Here is an 18409-nt window from a genome sequence, read left to right on the forward strand (position 1 = left end):
ATCACCATGCTCAAAAGGTTGAAGTATTATTTGTGGGAAATACTTGTTGACTAGTATATTATACAATTATGATTCTTATGTGCACATGAAAGTACCTTTACTCCAATGGACTACTTTTGTGAAACTTTAAAATTGGTGAGTACAGATTCTTAATGACCTCTGTCATCTCTAACTTCTTTTTTTTTTTTATTTTTTTTTTTTTATAGTGGCTATGTTATGAGACAAAACTGGTTGTACAACATTAATTGTAGAAAATGTCACTTTGCAGGGTTTTCTCTGAATTGGTCATATCAGTCTTAACTTCATTTGAATCTAAACTCATTTCTTTATTGGTTACACTTGGGGTAATTTCAAACTTTTGGTGGAAAATATGTTCTTACTAGGTTTTACTTTCACTTCCTGTGGGTCAAAAAGCTGCTTACATGTTCTACTGGTAATAGTTAGGCATCCATATTTTATAATATCTACATTGGATGCCTGATCAATCTTTTAAACAGGATTCAGAGAATGACCATATCTACCACTCAGAACTTTTCACTCTGACAAAGCGGATGGCTAGAGGGCAACCTCAGAAGCTTTCCTTCACTGTGCCAATATTTGAACCACATCCACCCCAATACTACATTCGTGCTGTTTCTGATTCTTGGTTGCATGCAGAGGCTTTCTACACCATTTCTTTCCACAATCTAGCACTGCCAGAGGTATTTATATCTTATTTTTTGATATTAGGGAATAATTCCCTTTACCCCCCTAAAGTTTCAGCTGTTTTTTAATTCGAACTCCAATGTTTAAAAATTGGAAATGTACCCCCTAATATTTCAAAAATTTTCAATTTAGACCTTCCGTTACTAATTTTTGTTTAATTGGATGGAAATCATCGCACGTGTCTCAGTGGGATTTTGATGCTCTCTATTCCAATTTTGCCCTCATTAAAACCTATGAAATTACATAATTACCCTCAATTTCATAGGTTTTAATGAGGATAATCACGTAATTTTATAGGTTTTAATGAGAGCAAAATTGGAATAGAGGGCATCAAAATCTCACGTGAGACGCACGTAAGATGATTTCCGTCCAATTAGATGGAAATTAGTAATGGAGGGTCTGAATTGGAAATTTTTGAAACATTAGGGGGGTATATTGCCAATTTTTGAACATTGGAGTTTGAATTGAAAAACCCCTGAAACTTCAGGAGGGTAAAGTGAATTTAAGTTACAGTTAAATTGTAACAGTTATGGAAACTTGCTCCTGCCAGAGCTATGTCTCATATAAAGACTGCTTTATTCAGGCTGGTACTTCACACACAGAACTTCTAGATTTAAAACCTCTCCCTTTGACTTCACTGGGAAACAGTACTTATGAAGCCTTGTACAAGTTTTCACATTTTAATCCAATACAAACACAGGTTTGGTTCAGAAACTATACTGCAATTTTTTTATTTTTTTTTTAAATTTTTTTTATGTTCTTTATGGTTTCTGATAAGTTACAATTTGAATTTGTAATTTGATGCTTGTGCTGGATTTCGGCAGACTTTTCATGTCCTGTATCACTCAGATAACAATGTGCTCTTAGGAGCTCCCACTGGAAGTGGGAAAACCATATCTGCTGAGCTTGCCATGCTTCGCCTTTTTAATACTCAGCCAGATATGAAGGTATATGTTTTGAATTTGTCCATGCATCATAGAAGAGGACCACCTCTGTAAATCTTAATTTTTCTTTTTCTATTTTCCGTTTTTCTTTTATTTCCTCTTTCGTTTTTTTCTTTCTTTTTTTGCGTCTGTCTTATATATTTTCTATGTACTGGCAATATGCCCTTTTGAATGAAATTTAATACTATCAGCAAAACAAATTCTCAGCCTGATATGAAGGTATGTGTTTAAATTTTCTTCATGCAGTATAAAGGAGGATTAGCATATAAGAACACTAGGATAGAGATAAACACAAAATAAGAAAGGACAACTGTTTGTTTCAGTGTATCGCACTGCTTGCTGTTCGCTGGCTGGGAAATTATTATTATTTTTGTAAGCGAATATCATTAAATGTGAAAGGCGTAACGCAAGTACAATTGAAGTATATAATAGAAATACCTACGTGAGAAAAAAGAACAAGGAAATCATGAAAACTAAGTACCAAAGGAGCTACAAACGTAGCTGTCTAAATATAAATATTATTAAAGTAAAAGGACTTAAGCTCCACCAATGTCTTCTCATGGTCCTTGAAACTTCTATTATTTCTTTTCCTTCAAAGACACCACAAAATGATAGGCAAAGCAGTATTGCAAGATATACTCTTCTAGGACTATGTCAAAACATATGAATGCTTAGTTATTGGGTGTAAGTTTAGGAAACATAACAAAGATGTTTTGATATATTCATTAGATACATTCTTACCTTACCAATGGTGACCGAATTTGCTGAACTAGTAACCAATAACTTCCTGTATTCAGTTCATGTTGATATAGTTCTATTACGTAGTCATAAACCAAATTATGTCGTTTGAAAAAAAAACTGCAAACTAGGTTCCCTATTATACAAGTGCAAATGGTTTCATAATATCTGTGTTTCAGTCTAATAACACCTGTTAGGTGCTTCATTTCATAATGTGAAGTATGCTTAAATTGGTTTCTAAATGCAGGTTATTTATATAGCACCATTGAAGGCCATTGTTCGGGAAAGAATGAATGATTGGAAAAAGCGTCTTGTCTCTCAGCTTGGGAAGAAGATGGTGACAGTATTTATTTTATAGTCATTAATAAAATCTAACATATGGTACTAGTATTGACTAGAATTTCTTATCAGGTTGAAATGACTGGAGATTACACTCCAGATTTGATGGCCCTCTTGTCAGCTGATATCATAATATCTACTCCTGAGAAGTGGGATGGTATCAGTCGTAATTGGCATAATCGAAGCTATGTCATGAAGGTGCATCTATTTCTTGTTATTTTTTCTAATGGGCTTAGTTTTTCTTTCATTCATTATCTAAAATTTTTAATTATTGCAATACTGAATTGGTAGGCCATTTGCACACTTCTCCTAGCTAGGTTTTAATGCGTAGTATTTAATCAATAGGTTGGACTTTTGATTTTGGATGAGATTCACTTATTGGGAGCTGATCGTGGTCCTATCCTTGAGGTACTATTTACAAACTGCTGTAACCTTTTACTGAGCATTGTTAGTTATGATAGAATCCAAGTTCTGTGAATTTCATTCCTTTTGTGGTGTCTTCTTGATGGTTTTCATAATGAAGAACTAATTCCTTATTGTCTTGAATAATCCTTGTTTTCTCAAATGTAACTCTTTGCCTTTGAAGTATATTAGTCTTCCGTTGGGAGCCTTTTATTAGGCAATGTCAATTTAGGATGGTGTTATTGAGAAGATAGAGCGGCGGCTGGCTAGTTAAAAAAAAAAACAAATGTACTTGTCTTAGGGTGGCAGGGTTACTCTTATCAAGAGCACCCTTTCCAATTTGCCTACGTATTTTATGTCCCTCTTTCCTTTCCCTGCGGGTGTTGCAAACCGTATTGGGAAGCTTCAACAAGATTTCTTATGAGGTGGGCTAGACGAAGAGTTGAAATTTCACATGGTTAGCTAGTCTAAGGTTTGTTCTCCGATATCTTTGGAAGGGCTGGGGGTTCATAATATGCTAATGTTTAATCGTGCTTTCTTAGGAAAATGGCTATGGCTCTACATGCATGAGAGAGAGGCTTGATGGAGAGTTGTGGTGGACTCTCAATTTGGCAGTTCGTGGGGTGGGTGGTGTTCTAATGAGCCTCTTGGGGCATATCGGGTGGGGTTATGGAAGAATATTGGGAGGAATTGTTGGAAGTTTTCAAGTTATACTAGATTTGAGCCGGAAGATGGCTCTAAGGTCAGATTCTGGCATGATCGGTGGTGTGGGGACAAGGCCTTAAAGGAAGCATTTCCTGATTTATATGGTATTATTTGTGTGAAGGATGCAGTTGTAGCGGCTCACTTGGAGCTTTCAAGTTAATGTGATGAGTTGCTAGATTTCGTATTTTCTGCTTTTCAATAGGTATACAGAAAGCTTTTGCTGGCGAAAGGGCAAGAGGATTATCCAACTTTCTTAATGGACTGGACAAAAATATATGGAAGAAAATAGAAAATAAATTTCTCAGTTTATTTGAATAGATCTTTTGTTTTCTTTCTTGTTTCATTAGCCTAAAATTTTTGTTTTCTTTCTTGTTTCATTAGCCTAAAAATTTATTCTTCTAAATTTAATTTCCTTGAAATTTCAACCACGGAACTAAATGTTGCCAGGTTATTGTTTCGAGGATGAGATACATATCATCACAAACAGAGCGTGCCGTTCGGTTTGTAGGCCTGTCTACAGCTTTAGCAAATGCAGGGTACGTTAGTGCATTTAAAATTTCTTTGAATCTTCAGGATGCTCATGCTTGTTCTGTACAGTCAAACTTCCATGCCTATTCTATCAATCTTGAAAAAAATTTAAAAGCTCAAGGTCATTTATGTGTTATTACTCAATTTAAGATTTAATTTTTGTCCTAGAATTATTATTATTATTATTATTATTGTGTTTCATTTCTCGACTAGTTGGTCTCAGCAGAGGATAGTTTTTGTTTTGGCCCATTTTTGTGTAACTATAATATTATTTTGTGAAAGAATTATTTTGAATAAAATGAATTTCATGATATCATTTTATTAGTTGAATGTATATACAAAAAGTTTACTCAGCTACTTTCGAAGAATTGCATGTTTCTGCACCCACTATGCTCAATGCTTTTACTTTGTAATTTTCTTATGCAATTCTTTTAATGTAGTGATTTGGCTGATTGGTTGGGTGTTGGTGAGATCGGACTCTTCAATTTCAAGCCAAGTGTGAGGCCTGTTCCTCTTGAAGTTCATATTCAGGCAAGTTGATGCCGTGCTTCACCTGGATTATAATTCTTTGCTTTCCTACTGTCTCTGATATTTCTTGTTCTGTTGTTCAAGTATATTTAGTATTCTCTGATTTATCTCTGTGTCCTAAAAAGCGTGTTCTTTGAAATAATCAATTTTTTTAAGAGAAAAAATTAATGCATTAACACTTCATAAGTCAGTTATCATCTTCTAGAGTTGTCATTTTTCAAAAGTAATGCTTTGACTTTTGAAATGGACGTTCTTGGGACAAAAAAAAAAAAAAAAAAAAAAAAAAAAGTGGAGTAGGACATTCATTATGGGATGGTGGGAGTATTTGACTTTTTATCTTATTTTCAAGTAAACGAGGCATCTAGCAAGTAATGGGCCTTTATTTTCCCTTCAAAGTAAACACAAGAGGATATGGAAAGTACTTATTGGATTTGAAACTATAGAATTAATGATGGGTGTAATATCTATTCTTTTTTTTTTATTTTTTTTGATAGGTAATATCAATGAATTAAAAGCGCAAGGGGCGCAACCCATATACATAGGAAGTATACAAAAGAGCCCACATATACAAGCTTTTAAATTGAAAATGAAACACATAAATCTAGGAATTCCACAAGCGTTGAGACTTGCGAATGCCACAATACTCTCCATGAGAAAAGTGTTTGGAGCACCCTTTTCTTCAACTCTATAAGTCCAAGTTCACGATCCTCAAAACTCCGTGCATTCTGTTCTCTCCATAAGCATCACATTACACACAAAGGAGTCATTCTCCAGATTTGCAGAACTGTACGATTACCCCTTTGTCCTCTCCAACTTCCCAAGCATTCTTTCATCCTACCCGGCATCACCCACGTAACACCAAACTGCTAAAAACCATGTTCCATACCTTTATAGCAACTTCACAATGCAATAATAAATGATCAATAGATTCACCGCTCTTTTTGCACATACAACACCACTCCGTCACTATAATGTTCTTCTTGCGTAAATTGTCTAACATTAATATTTTCCCTATCACGGCCGTCCACATGAAAAAAGTCACTCTCGGAAGTGCTTTATTCTTCCAAATAATCATCCAAGGGCCATCCACCAGTTCCGAATTAACCTTTACCTTATAGAATGAGTTCACCTCAAAATTCTCTCTCTTCGAGGGAATCCAACAAATTTTATCCACCCAACCATGCCTTACCTATTGAGAATACAGCAATTTGAAAAATCGCGAATCGCGAAACCTCTTCCAGTTCATAATCATGAACAGGTCGAATAAACATTACATTCCAATGAATAACACCATTTACTGTATCCATATTCTCCTCCACCCATGCCTCCTTTGCACATGCTATATTGAACAAAGTGGGAAACATAGTCTTCAATGGTAACTCCCCACACCACATCTTGCCAATACAATACTTGAGAACCGTTTCCTACCTCAAACCGCACATGCTGCTTAAAATTATCCCACCCTCTTCGAATACATTTCCACACTCCCACCCCATAAGGTCCCCCTACATCCTTGGAGCACTAACCACCCCTTATCATATCATATTTAACCTCTACTAATTTCCTCCACCAAGCATCTCCCTCATTGGCAAACTTCCACAACCATTTACCTAACAAAGTTCGATTGAACTGAATCAAATTCCTTACCCCTAATCCCCCCGCCTCTGTTGGCATGCAAACCTTGGACCAGTTTGCCAAATGAAACTTGAATTCGTCACCTACACCTCCTCACAAGAAATCTCTTTGTATTTTTTCTATACGTTTCACCACTCTCACTGGGATATGAAACGAAGATAAATAGTACGTGGGTATGTTAGAAAGCCTACTTTTAATCATCATTAGTGTACCACCCTTGGATAAATACATCCGCTTCCACCCTGCCATTATTCCATCTTCTCAATGACATTATTCCATATAGATGGATCCTTATAATGAGCATCCATATATATATATATATATATATATATATATATATATTAATTTTCATTCATAATTATTATTTTTTTTGATAAATAAGTAATTCATTGAAAAGTGCAAAGGGGCGCAACCCTAGTACACATGATTTAATTTTCATTCTTAATTAAATTACAAACATATTAGGCATATTTTCTTGCAAAATTTTATTTTCAAGTTTTCATTAGGTAAAGATGTTTATGGAAAGTAGTTTATTATTGTTGACTCATTTTTTTAATGAAGCGAGTCATAATTTTACTACATAAAGTATGCCTGCTTTTCTGTTTCCATATTTTACACTTGAAACTTAAAGTATTTCCTATGATTTGAATTGTTGATCAAATTCTATGGTTTTGAGGTATCGGATAACCATGTAAGTACAAATAGTTCTTGAAGTACAGTATTTGTACGATGAGGGGTGGTTGGTGAACTGGTGAACCAAAAATACCTCAAAACCAAAACCATAGAATTTTCTATACCGTACTGTACAATGATTTTCTATACTGGTTGAAGTACAATAATTCTATGGTTTTGAGGTATTGGATAACCAAAATTACAAAGAGACTTCTTGTGGGGAGGTGTAGGTGATGAATTCAAGTTTCATTTGGTAAACTGGTCCAAGGTTTGCATGCCGACGGAGGTGGGAGGATTAGGGGTAAGGAATTTGATTCAGTTCAATCGAGCTTTGTTAGGTAAATGGTTGTGGAGGTTTGCCAATGAGGGTGATGCTGGTGGAGGAAATTAGTGGAGCTTAAATATGATATGACGAGGGGTGGTTGGTGCTCCAAGGAAGTAGGGGGACCCTATGGGGTGGGAGTGTGGAAATGTATTCAAAGGGGGTGGGATAATTTTAAGCAGCATGTGCGGTTTGAGGTAGGAGACAGTTCTAAAGTGTTGTTTTGGCAGGATGTGTGGTGTGTGGAGTCACCATTGAAGATTCTGTTTCCAGCCTTGTTCAATATAGCATGCGCAAAGGAGGCATGGGTGGAGGAGAGGAGAATATGGATAGAGCAAATGGTGCTATTCATTGGAATGTAATGTTTATTCAACTGTTCATGATTGGGAAATGGAAAAGGTTTCGCGATTTTTCGAGTTACTGTATTCCCAACAGATTAGGCATGGTGGGGTGGATAAAATTTGTTGGATTCCGTTGAAGAGAAAGAATTTTGAGGTGAAGTCATACTATTAGGTAAGGGTTAATTCGGCACCGGTGGTTGGTCCTTGGAAGAGTATTTGGAAGAGTAAAGCTCCTCCAAGAATGGCTTTTTTTGTGTGGACGACGGTGCTGAGAAAAATATTAACATTGGACAATTTACGTAAGAAGAACATTATAGTGACGGAGTGGTGTTGTATGTGCAAGCACAGTGGTGAATCAATTGATCATTTATTATTGCATTGTGAGGTTGCTATAGAGGTATGGAACATGGTTTTTCAGTTGTTTGGTGTTATGTGGGTGATGCCGGGTAGGATGAAAGAATGTTTGGGAAGTTGGAGAGGACAAAGGGGTACTCGTACAGTTCTGCAAATTTGGAGAATGGCTCCTTTGTGTGTAATGTGGTGCTTATGGAGAGAAAGGAATGCACGGAGTTTTGAAGACCGTGAACTTGGACTCATAGAGTTGAAGAAAAGGGTGCTCCAAACACTGTTCTCAGGGAGAGTAATGTGGCATTCGTCGTAAGCTTCAACGCTTGCGGAATTCTTAGACTTATGTGCTTCATTTTTAGCTTAAAAGCATTTGTATACGTGGGCTCTATTGTATACTTTCTATGTACATGGGTTGTGCCCCTTTGTGCTTTTATATAAATTGATATTACCTATCAAAAAAAAAAAAAAAAAGACCTGCCTCGTTACCTGATTCACTGCCACAATGCCACCATTTGCCATTTATTTATTAGAATGGATGAGTAAGAGGCATAGAGGAGCCTATACACTTCTCTTGCCTCTAATGTCAAACCATCATGAGGTTATCTGGAAATTACTTCAACTGTAACTGCTATTACAAAAATGAGAATCTTTTGCTCTGTATTTATTCATGTTAGTTTGTTTGAACTGCAGTGCTAGTCTTGATGGACCCTAAATTATTTTGTGACCAATCCTTTGTTCATGATGACTTTTTCTGGTTGATGTAAATGTCAATTGAGGGCTTATATATCTGCATGTTACATTTTTAATATGCCAGCTTCTATGAACAGGGGTATCCTGGAAAGTACTACTGCCCAAGGATGAATAGCATGAATAAACCAGCATATGCTGCAATATGCACCCATTCACCTACAAAACCTGTTCTTATATTTGTTTCATCTCGTCGTCAGACAAGGCTAACTGCTCTGGACGTCATTCAGGTTAGATCCCTTTCATGCCTTGAATGTGAATTATTTATTTGTGAGTACCATTTAATGGTTCTATTTTTGTATAAATAAAGTTTGCAGCTTCGGATGAACATCCAATTCAGTTTCTTAGTATGCCAGAAGAAGCACTTCAGATGGTTCTTTCTCAGGTCACTGATCAGAACCTAAGGCACACCTTGCAATTTGGCATTGGGTTACACCACGCGGGTCTGAATGACAAGGATAGATCTCTGGTTGAGGAACTTTTTGCAAACAACAAGATTCAGGCACTATTCTATCATCTGAATATTATTTCATTTCTTTCCTGGTAAAAAAAAATGAATGCGTTCTAATTTCATGTTGACGAGGTACATCATCCAATTATAGGTATTGGTTTGTACCAGCACATTGGCATGGGGTGTGAACCTTCCAGCTCATCTGGTTATTATCAAGGTGAGTAAAAATTAAATATGGTGTTTGTTTATATGGTTTGTTGTTATAAGTAATTATTTCATATATACAAATTTGACTGACAGCAATTATGGCAGTGGTTTTTTTTTTAGGTAAGCTTGAGCTTTCTTATTTTTCATATTTCTCATGTAAAAAAGCATTGCGAGCATTAAAAAGTGATATAAAAATTATTTTGAGATAAATATCTAAGAATTTGATCTGCGTATCTGTTTACAAATTAAGCTCCCTTTGCTCTTTGTGAGCCAGTCCAAGCACCTATCAATTGGCTCAAAAAGATTCCTTCTCAAATCAAGTGCACTTGTTTTGTAACCCTGCATGTATTGAGATAGATTTTAGCGGTCATATACATTGTGCTTGTTCCAAACTTCCGTTGGGCATCCTTCAAAAACCAAAATGAGCTGACCCAGTTGCTGTTGGCCGGTTTCGGTTCATCTGGTTGGCTGACTTGAGTTTCGGGTTTTCAGGTTCAGCTGGTCACTGCTACGCACCCCCATCACCATACACAACTCAAATTGGGGCCCTCTACCTCCACCCACAAACTCGATAGGCATTCATCCTCATGCAGCCTAAATGCCCAGATCCGATGTACCCACGATAATAATATCCCCAAATTCCACAATGATGTTGCTATTGGCCACCCACCAGTACTAATGCACCTAAAAGAAAGCACATCCACCACTGGCATCAGCGCTACTCAAAAACAGCAAAAGGACCCACCCATGACCAATCAATACTCCAAAAAAGAAAAGAAAAAGAAAAAGAAATTCATCTTAGAGAGGGAAACTCCGGGATCACCAACTAAGGCCCCTAAATGACCACTCAGGCACTTTTCCCTTTTTGGCTGGTTATGGGGGAGGAGGGATTTGGACCCCAGATACCATGGTTTGTTGTCACCATGCTCGAATCCTTTGAGCTACAAGCTCTATCCCGTCTCCACTGAATCTGTTCCCGGAAGTATTAATGGGGAGAACCCGGAGATATCGGTGACAATCCAGGAAGGAAAGGACGTCAACATTTGGATTAAATATACAAGATACCACTAGCCACTTATAAAAACATGAGTCTTATGTCAGTAATTTAGGAGTAGGGAGTGAATAAGTGGGCCTTTGACTATTTATTTTCATGCAAGATGCAAGATAAGTGAGACCACCACTTAAATGTTTAATTCTTGAATGCGTTTTCTGTTATAAATTGCGCTGGCAAGACAACTGCCTGTCAAATTCTTGGTTTTCTGGTAGATCCATTGTAAGATCCCTTTTTTTTTTTTTTTTTTTTTTCATCCCATGGATGCCATATGTTTGAAACTATTTTTCTATTGCAGGGAACAGAATATTATGATGGAAAGGCAAAGAGATATGTTGATTTTCCAATCACAGATATATTGCAAATGATGGGCCGAGCTGGCCGCCCACAATTTGATCAACATGGGAAAGCAGTCATTCTTGTTCATGAACCCAAAAAAAGCTTCTATAAAAAGGTTAGACTCAATATAGTAACAGAGTTGTCACTTAAATGGTCCTTTTTTTTTTGGCAAACTAGAGTAACCTTGGTGTTTCCATATGCAGTTTTTGTACGAACCATTTCCAGTTGAGAGTAGTCTGAGAGAGCAGTTGCATGTTCACATCAATGCGGAGATAGTTTCTGGCACTATTTGCCATAAGGAGGATGCAGTGCATTACCTTACCTGGACCTACTTATTCCGTAGACTGGTATAGTTTTGCCAACAAGATGGAATAAATGTATTGTAGCTTAAGATGTAGAGGTTCATATTGTTCATTACTAGAAAATAATCAAAGTTTGTAAATGATACTGTTGAATATCTGAAAGGTGCAATATACCCATCAGATCTAATCCCCCCACCCCCCTTTCTCACAAAGTGGCAGTTATGAAATGAGGAAACCTCTTTCATATAATAGATTGGCAACATGATTCATTAAATACATAAAGAAACTTACATATTGTGCAGATCATAAGTTTCTACCTTCTTTTTTTTTTTTTTTTTGTTGCAGACGGTTAATCCTGCTTATTATGGCCTGGAGAGTACAGGTCCTGAAATTATTAGTTCATATTTATCTAGGTAACAACTTCATTTCCAGATCTCATGGAATTTCTTGTTAGAATGTGCCCTTTTCTCTGACTGTGCTATGTTGGATAATTTGTTGCAGGTTAGTGCAAAACACATTTGAGGACCTGGAAGACAGTGGATGTATCAAGATGAGTGATGACAGTGTGGAGCCCATGATGTTGGGTTCAATAGCATCCCAGTATTACCTCAGCTACATGACTGTGTCTATGTTTGGTTCGAATATAGGTCCAGACACGTCACTTGAAGTAGGTTGTGTTTCCAGTGATTTTATTTTTACTATCATTAATCATGAACCTTAGAAAGATTCTACATTGCAGGTGTTTCTGCATATACTCTCTGCTGCTTCTGAGTATGATGAACTTCCTGTGCGGCATAATGAGGTAATTCTGACTATGACTAGCCCCTACTTGCTTCCTAACTGTTGTTTTTATATGAATTTAGATTAACAAGCTTGAAAGAATATATTATGCGTAATCTTATCCAAGTCTTTCCCATATTATTTGGTAACACACTTGCTGAGAATTATATATTTGTATTTCCAAAAATGATACCATAATTTGTTCTAATGTTAGAGGGAATATATGTGTTCTCAAGGGATAGTTCAATCGACTGGAGACTACGCCTCATGAAGTGGAGGTTTTTAGATCTAATTCCCCCCGCCCTCTTTCCCTCTCCTTAAGTGGATATGTTCTAATGTTAGAGGGAATATGTGATGGGTGGCTCTAGGTTAGAATTTTTGAAAGAGATACATAGATAGACTCTCAGTGTGGAATACTTTGAGAAATATGTAGAGAATTGAGAGTTTTCTTGCATCTCTTTTGAAGAAACTATACAAATGATCTAGATGTCAAAAGAATTTTTTTTTTTTTTTTGTTCTTGATAAGTGATGATTTGATATGGTTTCAAAGCCAGAAGTCATGAGTTTGAACTCTGACTTCATCCATTCACCCCTGTTTCAATTAAATATTTCACGTGATAGGCCTCACTTAATAAAAGAGAGTTTGAGCTTACACGTGAGGGTGAATGTTAAAGTATTGATTAAATGATTAAATTTACCCCTTCTAATCTGCTTAAGCTTTTGGGACAAGTGGTGATTTAACATTGTTCATCATTTTAAAAATATTCATGAGCTTTTGCTATTGTTTTTTGAATTTTCAACACTTCAATTCTAACATTCATGTTATCCATTGCCTACATGGGTGCAACTTAGTTGTTCTTTTTAGTGATACATATAAGATGTTTTTATTTGAATCTGTATCATCTCTTTTGTGTGATAGGAAAATTATAATGAAGCATTGTCCAAGAGAGTTCAATTTGCGGTGGATAAGAATCGCCTTGATGATCCACATGTCAAAGCAAATCTACTATTTCAGGTAAGAGCTGTTGACATCAATTTTTGCATGCCTGTCTTTCTGTCTATCTTTCTTTTTAACTTCCCCCTTTTCTAGTTATTTTACTTGTTTACCATACATGTTTTTGGGATTCAGGCACATTTTTCTCAATTAGAATTACCAATCAGCGACTATGTCACAGACTTAAAGTCAGTGTTGGATCAAAGTATACGCATCATCCAGGCCATGATAGATATATGTGCAAACAGCGGATGGCTTTCAAGCTCAATAGCTTGCATGCATCTTTTGCAAATGATCGTGCAGGTATCATCTTTATCAGCCACAAATCTGACTGTTTTAAATAAATGAAGGATTTAATCATCTGCATGGATCATGCAGATCATATAATCACATGATGATCTTCTCTCATTGTTGTGGCCATGGTTGAACATTCATAGATCTTGTTACTTCCTGTCTCTTTAGTGTGTTTTTTACATCTGTTTTTACTGTGATAAAAGCTCCTGTTTCTGTATTTTTTTTGTTTCAATAATAATTTTCCTATGTGAATTTTTTTTTCTTAAAGGGCATAATCTTAGTCAAGTAGAAGTACTTACTCAAGGTGGGAGTTTTAACCAAAAGCAGAATAGAAATAGATCTTGATTTTAAAAGAATACCCTTGAACATTTTTTGGCCTTTAGAGTTTGATTACCCACTGTAATAATCATACCTGTTTTGTTCTTTTAATGCCGGTCTTTGAATGATTGGCATAAGAGATATGAAGCTTTCTCAACACTGACCCTTGTTTAATGGTTCGAAGGATTTAGGTTTATCAATCATTGGCTCACCTTAAATATGAGAAAAGAGATGAATAGGGATGGACTGCTTCGAGGGGGCGGAACTCCAAAAAAGTAGAAGGGCAAATACTTTTCTGCCTTTTTAGTAAGATAACAGTGTTAAGTACTAAAAGTTACAAATGTCTTCCTGATTGTCTATGGACATACTGCATAGGCCTTCCAGCTGAATTACGTGAATCTTGGTGTCTTGTGCAATTGGCTTATTTTATTCTTTTTTTTTTTTTACCTACTTTTTTGTGATCCAAAATTATCAATTTGTCACAACAAATATAAGTCATAAATTGTCAGTTCTATAGCATTGAATTCCTTAGTCATTCAAGTTTTCCCATAAAAGTAGAAATTCCAAAATTTAACTATAGGTCACCAGAAAGCAGAAGACACATTTGCATAGGTTTAGTATATTACGGGTGAATGTACCCTAATTGTTTTGAAGTTATATATCAAATTTGCATAAATTCCAAATTTTGAGATTTTAGCAAGTTCTCTATCTCTTGCTCGTTAGAAATATCACTTTTCCCCTCCATGCCTCAGATATCTTTTCAATTGTTTTCAGGGTTTATGGTTTGACAAGGATTCCAGCTTGTGGATGTTACCATCCATGAATGATGATCTTGCAAGTTTGTTAACCAAAAGAGGAATTTTCACTGTTCAGCAACTGTTGGATCTTCCTAAGGCAAATTTGCAGACTGTAATTGGAAACTTTCCTGCTCCAAGATTATATCAGGTGTGGAGTTCCCTCTAAAATGGTTTTTGTTTCTTTAGCTTTTAACTATTTTGTCTTTGAATTTACGCACAGGGGTCTGTTTTTTCAAAAACGTTCATTTTCTCTAGCTCACATTCTTCATATGTCAATTGATTTCAGTAGTTGCTAATCTCTTTATTTCGTTTTACCAGGATTTGCAGAATTTTCCCCGTGTTCAAGTGAGGTTAAAACTTCAGAGAAGTGACATTGATGGTGGAAAGGCTTCCACTTTGAACATCAGATTGGAGAAGGTCAATTCCAAGTGGAACACATCAAGAGCTTTTGCCCCCCGATTTCCTAAGGTAATTAATTCACCTCATTATAGATTATTAGTAGTGAGTAAGACAAACTAAGCTTGGCATTGTTTTAACAGGTAAAAGATGAAGCATGGTGGTTGCTTCTTGGTAACACCTTCACCTCCGAACTATATGCTCTTAAGAGAGTTTCTTTCTCTGATCGCTTGATCACCCACATGGAGTTACCATCAAATCTGACGAGTCTCCAGGTCAAATTTGATTGCCTCTTTCTAAATCAGTCCTCAACCCTCATTTATTCTCTCTCTATTTAGTTTCTTGTTTTCTGAATATTCTTTTTCCATGCTAAAGCTGGGGGTGGCAACCAGTCTGCTTTGGCATGGGATTGAAATCCAAAGCTGCTGATTAGAATGTTTAATCCTGTCACCCGTCTCATATCTGATTGGGGTTAGGATATAAATCGCAAACCTGTCCCATCCAGTAACAAAAAAGAAACCTGAAACCCGTAACATAAACCAAATCTGCCAATCAAACAATAAGTCAGAGGGGTGGAGGGAGAGAGAGTGAGATTATTCAAACATCCATCTGCAATTCTTTACTATTCCTTAACAATCAATATAATTTCGTTCTACTAAATCATAAAATCGATTAGAGAGAGAGTGAAATCTGGGATGAAATGATGTTTTATGGCAACCAACGGGAAAAGCTCTGAGATAGAGAAATAACCTTACCATTTTACAACAAAGATATGGACTTCTAACAAATTATAGCAGGCGTCTGACACTGAGCAACAGAAACTCATCCCAAGCCTGATCTGGTTTTAAAAAGTTTCAACAAATTATACCATGAAGATCCAAACCCACTCCAATAGGGACAGGACTGATAGGGTACCCTATAATTTGGGTTCTATTGCCATCCCTATTCATGAAAGGGGTGTTTCATACTTTTTTCATACTCTCATACAAGTGGAGGAATTATCAGTTAACAGGAAATTAATGTTGGGTTATGTTAAGGGAGCAAGAAAATGTGTACATGGGTGTACTTCAAGCACTTAAAAGAGGAAAATCACTTCTAGTGAAGCTCTTATGAAAAGTATATATATATATATATATATATATATATATATATGACTTGATGAAGTTTTAGATTGTTAATATTGTATTTGTATGTTGAATTGAAGTTGAAAGGAACTAATTACTGATGCTGTGTGCGCAATGATACTCTTCTGATTCATTAGTGTCTGTTTTCCAGGGGATCAAATTGATTTTAGTGTCAGATTGTTATCTTGGTTTCGAACAAGAACATCCTATCGAACACCTTACCGGATATCAGAAGTAGACGACGGAATGTGAATAGTTGATTTTTTGGATCGAAGATGTTCAGGAATTAGAGTTTGCTAGCCAGTGCTCATTCTGTGCAGGCTTTTCTGAAATACATTGTTTCATGTCCTTTCCAAAGCAACACAAAGCGGTGCCTTGCAGATTGAAACTCCAAATAGATCTGGTGTGCAGCACATTTTTTCCATTAGCTGACAAGCTTTTAGCATTTCTTGATGGTTAGATGCTTCGCTTATGTATATTTAAGATAGCGTCATAAATGGATAGAGAAAAAAGAAATTATCCAAGGCTTGATACTTCAAAACATGGTGTTTATTTGAGAGTAATCTTTTAGGATTATTGAGAATCTAAGAGCCTAATTGATTCATGGAATAGGCCCCGAAATGGGATGGCTATTCCACGAGAGTAACTATTTTTTTTATTGGTAGGGGCTTATTCCTATCTTCTTACAATGGAGAATAACTATTCTTCTAAAACTTCCTAATGAAATAGACTTCTTTTTTTTTTTTCTTTTTTTCTTTTCTTTTTTTTAACAATAAAAAGTACACACTCTCATCAAACTACCATTTCATTATTAATTTCCCTCTCAAACTATCAATTGTGTCATTATCTTCCATAAACTACTAAAATAAAGTCAATGTATCTAAATGGCCAACAAAAGACAAAATTAATTGTATATAAGTTTCAATAAGATGAAATTATCCTTATAAATTCAGGGAAAAAAAAAACAAAGAAGTTTAAAAAAGGGAAAAAAAATTTAAAATGACCATCTTGTTTTTTCATTTTAGTTTTATTTTTATTTTTTAAAATTGTTGTTTAGAAATACAAAAATTAAAAAAAAAAAAAGATAAAAATTATTTGTTTAAAAATTAGAAAAAAAAAATACAAAATTGGGACAATGACAATGTGATGGTAGTTTGAGGGAGGTATAAGTATTTTTTTTTTTTCATAAAAAAAACCATGTTATTTTTAATAAAAAAAACACCATGGTATGCGTATTTAAGACTTATGTGGTTATTACTCCGGTAGAGAACATGTCTCTAGAACCAAAGAGTGTCATGGTTGCTACTACAGACTTTGTTTAAGAAAAATTTTCACATTTCCATCAGGTTTGCTTAAGTTATTATTAGTTGTTCCATGTCCATATTTTGAGGATTATACTTGTACCTGTAATAATTAATAAATTTCTCAAATTTATTTCACCTTTCTATGTATTAACCCTGATGATACTTAGAGGGGCGATTTCCCATTTAGTCACCAGTTGGTTAAATTGGGCTAATTGCTAGTAATCCTACCAGATTAGCCAAGGTCAAATTTGGAGGCGTTACAGAAAGTGAGAGGAAGTTTGGAACTAGTGACCTCCGCTTCTTTTCCGGTGATCATGCTCTTCTCTTTGCAAACTCAACAGTATAAATGCTCATTTATATATAATGAGTATTAGATTTAGGTGTGGTTAAAAAAACTATAGGATATAGTAGTTTTTCCAATAATCTAGATTTAATTATATTTTCTGCATTTTTCATGAAAAACTTAGAATTAACTTTGGACTGTTGAAGAACTACATCAGATCGAGTTATGTTAAAAGGAAAACTAGAGTCTTCCTTGTGTTCTCCAAAATGTGACATAATTTCTAAAATTACCGTATTGTTGAATTTTGATTTATTGATAATTTTAAAAGTCATATTACATTTAGGAGGACATAAAGAGGACTAAATAGTGATTTTAAAAGTTACGTCACATTTAAGAGGACTTTAAGAGAACTATAGTCCTCCTTATATCATTACTCCTTCAAATGCATTTAAAATAAGAGAGACCACAATCAGACACATGAATAAAGGAGGACTAGAGTCCTCCTTGTATCCCCCCAAATGTAACGTAATTTTTAAAATCACCATATTATTGAATTTTGATTTATTGATAATTTAAAAGACACATTACATTTAGGAGGACATAAGAAGGACTAAATGGTGATTTTGATCTATTAGTAATTTATTGAATTTTTAATTTTAAGTCTTATATATAAATGAGCATTTATACTATTGAGTCTGATTGTGTTATATATATATATATATATATATATATATATATATATATATATTACACTTTTAATATAAGATTAATTCTTTTTCATTCGCATATGCTTACTTGACTGAGAGGGACCCTCT

The 18409-nt window shown here is 35.3% G+C and overlaps 1 protein-coding gene across 5 annotated transcripts in view; it reads left to right on the plus strand.

The window, feature by feature from the left end:
* The window catches only part of LOC132173542 (U5 small nuclear ribonucleoprotein helicase), a 37169-nt gene extending 20774 nt beyond the window's left edge, over positions 1–16395 (plus strand). For all 5 annotated transcript variants that reach the window (XM_059585055.2, XM_059585057.2, XM_059585056.2 and 2 more), the window contains 22 exons: positions 498–701; positions 1289–1405; positions 1530–1652; positions 2635–2724; positions 2799–2924; positions 3072–3134; positions 4281–4369; positions 4802–4892; positions 9035–9184; positions 9265–9456; positions 9557–9622; positions 10962–11117; positions 11206–11349; positions 11650–11717; positions 11806–11971; positions 12044–12106; positions 13004–13099; positions 13214–13381; positions 14465–14635; positions 14806–14955; positions 15027–15158; positions 16159–16395. In XM_059585055.2, the coding sequence (XP_059441038.2) occupies positions 498–701; positions 1289–1405; positions 1530–1652; positions 2635–2724; positions 2799–2924; positions 3072–3134; positions 4281–4369; positions 4802–4892; positions 9035–9184; positions 9265–9456; positions 9557–9622; positions 10962–11117; positions 11206–11349; positions 11650–11717; positions 11806–11971; positions 12044–12106; positions 13004–13099; positions 13214–13381; positions 14465–14635; positions 14806–14955; positions 15027–15158; positions 16159–16245 (2712 nt within the window). In that variant the 3' untranslated portion in view covers positions 16246–16395. The remainder of the gene's footprint in view (positions 1–497; positions 702–1288; positions 1406–1529; positions 1653–2634; positions 2725–2798; positions 2925–3071; positions 3135–4280; positions 4370–4801; positions 4893–9034; positions 9185–9264; positions 9457–9556; positions 9623–10961; positions 11118–11205; positions 11350–11649; positions 11718–11805; positions 11972–12043; positions 12107–13003; positions 13100–13213; positions 13382–14464; positions 14636–14805; positions 14956–15026; positions 15159–16158) is intronic.
* Positions 16396–18409: the final 2014 nt, after the last annotated feature.

Source organism: Corylus avellana, chromosome 3, assembly GCF_965113065.1.
Source record: "Corylus avellana chromosome 3, dhCorAvel1.hap1.2, whole genome shotgun sequence".
NCBI lineage: Eukaryota > Viridiplantae > Streptophyta > Magnoliopsida > Fagales > Betulaceae > Corylus > Corylus avellana.